At 34.2% G+C, this 7,961-nt stretch overlaps 1 protein-coding gene across 1 annotated transcript in view; it reads left to right on the forward strand.

Annotated features, from left to right (window-relative positions):
* Specc1l (sperm antigen with calponin homology and coiled-coil domains 1 like) overlaps positions 1 to 7,961 on the forward strand; it is a 147,747-nt gene that overhangs the window by 58,756 nt on the left and 81,030 nt on the right. The window contains exons 6-7 of the mRNA XM_048784893.1: positions 5,001 to 5,074; positions 6,373 to 6,548. Coding sequence (XP_048640850.1) covers positions 5,001 to 5,074; positions 6,373 to 6,548 — 250 coding nt within the window. The remainder of the gene's footprint in view (positions 1 to 5,000; positions 5,075 to 6,372; positions 6,549 to 7,961) is intronic.

Raw genomic sequence — 7,961 nt, forward strand, 5'->3', positions numbered from 1 at the left:
TCTACTGTGGCTTTCACTTTTATCATTGAAGACAGATGAGGCAAATTTTTGGGTACAAGCATGGGGAAATGTCTTAAGATGAAAAAAGCCAGCCATAGGAGAGTTGTGTATGCTGCTTTTATCTTTAAAAGCCAGTAAAAGTTTAGAATGTAGCATTACACCAAAATGGTAGCCAGATATAATAGTATCCCTTTAAAAATGCTGATTTCAGTGTATTCTATAATATAATAAATTAATAACTCGTGTCTTCTCAAAAAAAAAAAAAAAAAAAAAAAAAAGATAATGTGTGCTTGAGCTAGAATCTTCTAAAGGACCGATTCAGGTCATGTTGGTAGTTTCAAATGGCCTTTCATTACTTCTTCCCCTTCAGATACTATCTGAGCAATTATATAAAGACATTCACTGTATTTATAACTTAAAAAAAAAAAAACCCTGAATCTATTAAACTGTCTGTTAATAGGAGATTGCTAAAAGAAATCATGTTTAATTGATGGAATGCTATGTGGTCATACAAATCGTGCTGCAGTTCTGGATTTATTGATAAAGGTGTCCATTATCTGCTGCTAAATACAAAGGCTTATGAGGCAATATAAATACTAAAATTCCATTTTTCTTTAAAAAATACCATCCACACAAATATGTAGTCTGGAAGGATATATGCCAAATGCAAATAATGGGCAATTTTATTTTGCTATTCTTTTCTGTACTTTTTATTGTATATATGTAACTTCTAAAATCAAAACTTTATGCACTTTGGGGAGGGGGCAAAATAAAAATATAATTCATTTGAAACTTATCTGTCTCTTCTTCCCACATTAGAAATATTGGGTTGGAGATAAAGCTGTGGCCCTGTGTCGATATGCTACCCACCTCGGCCACTGGTCTTTTTATCAGACTGGTTACTTTTGTCCTTTCCTTTTCTCTAAAATTCATACCGGGAGTTCGGTGGGAAGTGTTAACCAGGTGTAAGACCGACTAAGCACTGGTGCCAGTACTCTGAGAGTTTTCTAGGGATTTGGAGGGCACAAAAGGTTGCTTATAGACTTTGATTATTTTATGTCCCCCAAAATTGCAGGATGAGGCTGTGCCTAAGGTAGCTTCCTGGTAACATCTGCATGATTGATGAGTGTATAACTGGAGCAGTGTGAATTACTCTTGATTTGTCTGAGAAGACAAATCCTTGGTGGTGAAAAGATTATGAACCTCTTATTAAGCTGGCAGGTCAGTGGCCAGAATTGTTCAGAACAAATAGGCCTAATCATGAAAATAGCAATTTACCTGATTTTTAAAATAAAAATAGTATAATAAAAATTGAGATGTAATTTATAGTTTTAAAACAAGGAGATTTTAATAGTTATGTTATTTGTTAGAACTAAATGTTGCTTTTGTATTAAAGACAGTAGATGGCAGTGTCCTCACTCTAGGGAAACTTGAAGAGGAAGAAAACTGCATGGAGATGTTCTCTAGTTGAAATAATGTTGCCTTCTTGGGTGACCATTTGTCATGCTAGAGGTTAGTTTTGCTAAGAAATCTTAAAGAAAAGAACTTGTGGCTCTGTGGTAGAGGGATTGCCTAGCACGTGTGAGGCGATGAGTTTGATCCCCAGCACCACATTAAAAAATAAATAAATAAATAAAGCTATTATTTCCATTTAAAAAATATTTTTTAAAAAAGATAATAACTGTAGCATGAATTCCTTTGTTTCCAGGGAGAAAAAGTGTATTGTCATTTCTAATACTTTATATTTTTCAAAGGAAAATACAAACATGATCATAAAGTTTAAATCAAATTCCCTAGAGACACTCTTAGTGCACTTTATTCTGTCTAAATATGTCAACTGGCTGCCAGCTTTTCTTCTATTTAAGAGGAATTAAACAATGAAATGTGTAAATAATAAACGTGTAATACCAGCAGAGGAAGAATGTCCTTGTAAGAATGTGAATTTTGTGGCCACAACTGTAGAGGTTGGTAAAGAGAACTGGATAAGAACAGAAGAAAGAAATTGGAATTTTATGATCCAAGATGGTCATGTTCCTTAAAATGTAACCTGTGATCAAGTTGCTAGATGTTAAAAGTGAGCTGTAGTAAGACTTGCTATCATTTATCTTCTATGAATTATGCTTATTTATTTATTTATTTATTTTTATAGTTTACTATTTTTTTTATTTAGATTAGCAAAAATGAAATATGATACCTCTAGCCTGGAACACATCACAGTAGACAAAGATTAAAAAAATTTTTTTTTAGTTGTCAATGGACCTTTATTTTATTTATTTATATACAGTGCTGAGAATCTAACCCAGTACCTCACACATGCTAGGCAAATGCTCTACCACTGATCCACAACTCCAGCCTGAATTATGTTTAAATATAAGTATGTATATCCTTTCTGACCATCAAAAAAGGAAAACAATTTTTAGCAAATTTCAAGAGAAATTATACTTGCAACATTTTTTGTTTGCTTGTCTGTCTTAATAATAAAGTATCTCTTGCATATAAATGGATATAGTGTAAATGAAAGGCATAACTCTAGTGTTTTTAGCTTCTTTCTTTAGTCTGTTTTATCTGTGTCCGATACTATCACCTAAATCCTGAAATCATCCATGTGTAGGTCACAAGGAGCCTTAAATTCCCTTGCTGGTTTCAGAGTCCTTACTTTTGGTGGAAGAGAATGGAGTAATGAACATGTGTACTCACGGTGGTATCCACTTTACCATTAACCAAACTGGATGGCTTGTTTGAATCTCAGTTTTTAGGTTAAATGAGGTTTGAAGTAGTTGACACATGAGACATTTAATCCTTTGCATATAAATTATCTTCCTTTCCTAGCTTAACATAAGATTGATCTTTCTGTCTCTAAGAACATGGGGATTATTTAGCTTTTCCTTTATGTCTTAAGCACCTAGGGAAAAAAAAAAGCTTGATACAAAGTTGGTACTTATGAGATGTTGTATTAATGACTAAATTTTAAACACTTCATTTCATAGGCCTTGACTTTGTTAAATAATTTTGGAGTAGCGAATAGGAGGATGTTGACTATTGGTTACCAAAATGTTTGGCCTGATTTTTTCCCCACATTTTATCCAACTTTAGAAAATATAGCATTTTGTATGTTTATAATAATAATAGTTACACATGTAAGTATTATAAATATTCTAATCTTTCATGTTGTTACTGAAATGAATTCATGCCATTTTAAAAATAGCAGGGCTGAGGATGTAGCTCAGTGGTAGAGTACTTGTATGAGGGCTTGTGGTATAACTCTTGCCTAACGTGCACATGTCCTGTATTCAATCCCCAGTGCCACCAAAAAAAAAAAAAGAAAAAGAAAGGAAAGGAAGAACAAAAGGAAGGGAGGAAGAAGAAAGGAAGGAAGGACACAAATGTACCAACATTAAGTAAAAGACAGTGTCACAGAGATCTCAGAAGAGCAAGTTCTTAGAACTGGGATGAGGAATATGATGAGCCATCTAAGAAAAAACATCAGCATTCTCATTTAGGAATTAATTAAAAGCTGTAATTTGTTAGCTGGAGGAAGATTTTATTATTATTATTATATGCCAGGATTTTTCTGTGTCTGTTCCTAAGTGTAAGGAATGGGATAGAATGTTATTTACTCAGAGCACCAATGTCTACAGCTATAATGACCCTGAAAATCAGTAGTTCTATCAGTAGACTAGATAGAACTATCAGTAGTTCTATCAATAATTTTTTAAAAATCCTAGGTAATGATTTCACTATTACTTTTTTTTACTGCTACCATTACACATTTATATATTTATTTCATTTTAAAGGCCTACCATTAAAACTACACTGAGATTCCATCTCACTTTAGTCAGAATGGCAATTATCAAGAATACAAGTAATGATAAATGTTGGTGAGGATGTGGGAAAAAAGGTACACTTGTACATTGCAGGTGGAACTGCAGATTGGTATAGCCACTCTGGAAAGCAGTATGAAGAATCCTCAAAAAACTAGGAATGGAACCACCATTTGACCCAGTTTTTCCATTCCCAAAGGATTTAAAATCAACATTCTACAGAGATGCAGCCACATCAATGTTTTATAACAGCTCAATTCACAATAGATAAGCTATGGAACCAACCTAGATGCCCTTCCACAGATGAATGGATAAAGAAAATGTGGATTATAGACACAATGGAATATTACTCAGCCTTAAAGAGAAAGAAATTATTGCATTTTCCCAGTAAATGAATGGAACCAGAGACTATCATGCTAAGTGAAAAAAAACAATCCCCAAAACCCAAAAGCCTAATATTCTCCCTAATATGTGGATGCTGACACACAATAAGAGTAGGGGGCGAAAAGAATAGAAGTTCATTGGATCAGCCAAAGGGGAATGCAGGGAAGGGAGAGGGGATAGGAATAGAAAAGATAGTAGAATGAAGCAGACATAACTTTCCTATGTTCATATATGAATACATCAGCAATAAACTCCACATCATGTACAATCACAAGAATGGGATCCTAATTAGAATAAGTTATACTCCATGTATGTATAATATGTCAAAATACACTTTATCATATATATCTAAAAAGAATAAATAAATAAATTGAAGCTTGCTAGGGATTATGTAATTTGTTATTTAAGTAATTTTACTAATTTATTCTTCTGGAATTTATTCCAATGTGTAAAGAAAGTTACACTTGCATACTTTAAATGTTAACATTTTAATAGCAGCCAGTGTTGTTTTGATTGATTATATGCCAACAATGTACATGATTTCAGTGAACTTTTTAAAAAGTTTTAGAATTAAAACACTTAGGAAGGAAGTGATCCAGAAACTGTAATTTTAACTTGATATATTCCTTAGAAAGTATTATTGGTTAATACCTAGGACACTTTTTTGTTTGTTTGTTTTTAAAATTTTGTAGTAAAAATAGTCTTTTTGACAAGATAACTTTTTTGAATATAATTTATATTATTCTTTTTGAACACAGCTCTAACAGTATTTCAACTTTTGTGGTTTTTTTTCAGATACAGTTAAAAAACTCCAGGACCAAAAACATGACATGGAAAGAGAAATCAAGACACTCCATAGGAGACTTAGGGTAGGATAAATCTTCATGTATTAATTATCTTCTTAGATGGCCAGGTATGGTGGCACATGCCTGTAATCCCAGTGACTTGAGAGGCTGATGCAGGAGGATCACAAGTTTGAGGCCAGCCTGAGTAACTTAACAAGACCCTATCTCAAGATTAAAAAATAAAAAGGACTGGAGATATAGCTCAGTAGTAGAACACCCCTGGGTTCAATCTCTAGTACTGAGAAAAAAAAAAAAAATGGAAAAAAATATCATCTTTTAGAAAACAGAGCTTTTAAAATTTGACCACATTATCACTTCACTAAGTTTTTGATACAGTGGTGATATTGGGCCCATTGGGCTTTGGACAGAAAGCAAATGCCATCCTTTCAAATTGGGATTGGTGCTAGATTTGGGGTAGAAGAATGTACTAGTGATTTGTGGATGGTAATTTTAGGAAGATGGATTTAGGAAATGTGTTATATTTTGATTATAAAGTGGCCCAAATTAGGCTATTTTTCATGAATTTTCTGTATTTATGGGATTGATGAACTTGCCAATAGCACTGCTACTGAGATGTGGAGAGTGGAGAGAATGCTTATCTCAGAGTTTGGGTCACGCCACCGTTGCGTCAAGCTACTTGCATAATGTCAGAAAATTGCTTTGGAGATGAGAGGGCTTGGGTGTGGCCCAGCTGTGGCTCTGGTGGAGGTGATATCCCAGGGATACTTCCCCACCCAGCCACACCCACATCCTCCATGACTGTGGGAAGCAACTGACCATCCAGTTCCTTACTGCCTCTTTGTATAATTTTGTCTGCCTATATTGAGTTCGGTTTTGTTCTTCTGGCTTCCTCTTCCTTTTCCTTTACTTTTGATTTTTTTTCTATTAGTTTTTGATGTAAGGATATTTATAGTTTTTCACTGTATAGTTCACATACCATTTATATACCTTCTTGAGCTTTCCAGAGGTAAAGCTGTAAATTCTGGATGATGTTTATTTTTCATAAGACTTGCTTTGAAACTTGCCAGAGGAAGGGAGGCTTGACATTATTATTATTAATATTTATTGAACACTCTGAGTGCTTGATGCATCAGTAGACAGATTAGCTGGAAAATCTTTTCCCTCATTAAGAACAAATTCTCTAATAATAGTTGCATTGCCTGTTAGAAATAGGTAATAGCAATTCTCCATGATTAAAAAAATGAATCATCATCTGGGAGTACAGTGCACAATAACAATTTAATCACAAACAAATATTATTGCTTTTAAATAAATCTTCATTGCTCTCTTTTGGAAATAAACATTTAGTGTTTTTAATATAGGAAGAATCTGCGGAATGGCGGCAGTTTCAAGCTGATCTCCAGACCGCAGTAGTCATTGCAAATGACATTAAATCTGAAGCCCAAGAGGAGATTGGTGATCTGAAGCGCCGGTTACATGAGGCTCAAGAAAAAAATGAGAAACTCACAAAAGAATTGGAGGAAATAAAGTCACGCAAGTATGTTCTGAGAAAACTGTTGTGTTCTATGTTTCAGTAGAGAGAACATTTAAATCCCAGTTTTGTTTTTTTTAAAGATGTTGATAGACCTTTATTTAATTTATTTATGTGTGATGTGGAGAATTAAACCCAGTGCCTCACACATGCCAGGCAATGCGCTACTAATGAGCCACAGTCCCAGCCCTAAATCCCAATTTTGTGACGTGGTATTATGGAAAAAACATGAGAGTTGACACTATTGAGTTTAGATCTAATGGAAGTTAATTTTTCTGGGCCCTTATTTATGATACCTGTAAAATAACAGTTTATATGAATCTTTCAGTGTTGTTGTCTGTGTTGATCAATAATCAGTGACTCTGGAGAAAACCATAGTTGTGTCAACTTAGGGTACAATATAATTCTTCTTTTCCCTAATCCCATGATCTGGCCCTGTTATTTTTCTTTAGACTATAGTCTTGTGACTAGATAAACTAGGTTCCTGACGAGTTCTGCCTCTTAACTAGCTATGATCTTGATCAGCCACCTCAACTTTGCTTAGCCTTAGTTTTTTTATCTTTAAAATGGTGGCAATATTCTACTTTGCAGTATTGATGTAATGAGTAAATGAGATAATGCCTGCAAAGTGCTCAGGGCAATGAGCTACAGCCTCTTCGGCTAGTATTTTTGGAAACCCAAGTAAAGAATGCAAAGTAAGTTTCTATCACTCACTTGAGGAATTTTCACTTGTTCTTTTCTGTAACTGCATGAATGTCCATAGTAATGTTATTTTTCCTCCATGCAACAAACATGGAGATCATTGGAAACCTATAAAAATTATTGGATGAGGTAGCATCTGTGATGTGCTCTGAGCTCTGCAGTAAGATTCCATCTGAGTGGGGGGATAGTAATTTTGTATGTGAGATTATTGTTTAAAATTTATTACTTACTTTGAATGATTTTTATAGGAAAACAATTTTTTCCTATAGGAAAATAATTTTTTAAAAACAGCATATTTTTGGAAATCTATGTTATTTTATTATTACCTAGCCCTAGTGTATGGCCCAAAGACAAGTATTTTTAAGAATCTCTCACTGGCTTAAACAGTTTGAAATGAAGCATCGGATATGGTTTCTCCACTGGTATAAATCTTGTATTGCATTGCTTTTTTTCCTTCCATATGCTGTTAAAGGAACAGCATTATCAGAAATGCCTCATTCAAGGTTATCCTGAGTGACTGCAGATGATGATGATGATGATTATTATTTTGACAGTGGTGAGGTTCAAACCCAGGTCCTTAACTATGTTAGGCAAGTGCTCTACCAATGAGCTACAGCCCCAGCCCTGAAATTCTGCTCTTAAAGGATCATTCTTTTTTTTTTCCTTCTTCTTCTTCTTCTTCTTCCCCTTGGTACCAGGGATTCCCCCCCCCCCCGC

The sequence above is a fragment of the Marmota marmota genome, unplaced genomic scaffold, assembly GCF_001458135.2.
Source record: "Marmota marmota marmota unplaced genomic scaffold, marMar, whole genome shotgun sequence".
NCBI classification, from domain to species: domain Eukaryota; kingdom Metazoa; phylum Chordata; class Mammalia; order Rodentia; family Sciuridae; genus Marmota; species Marmota marmota.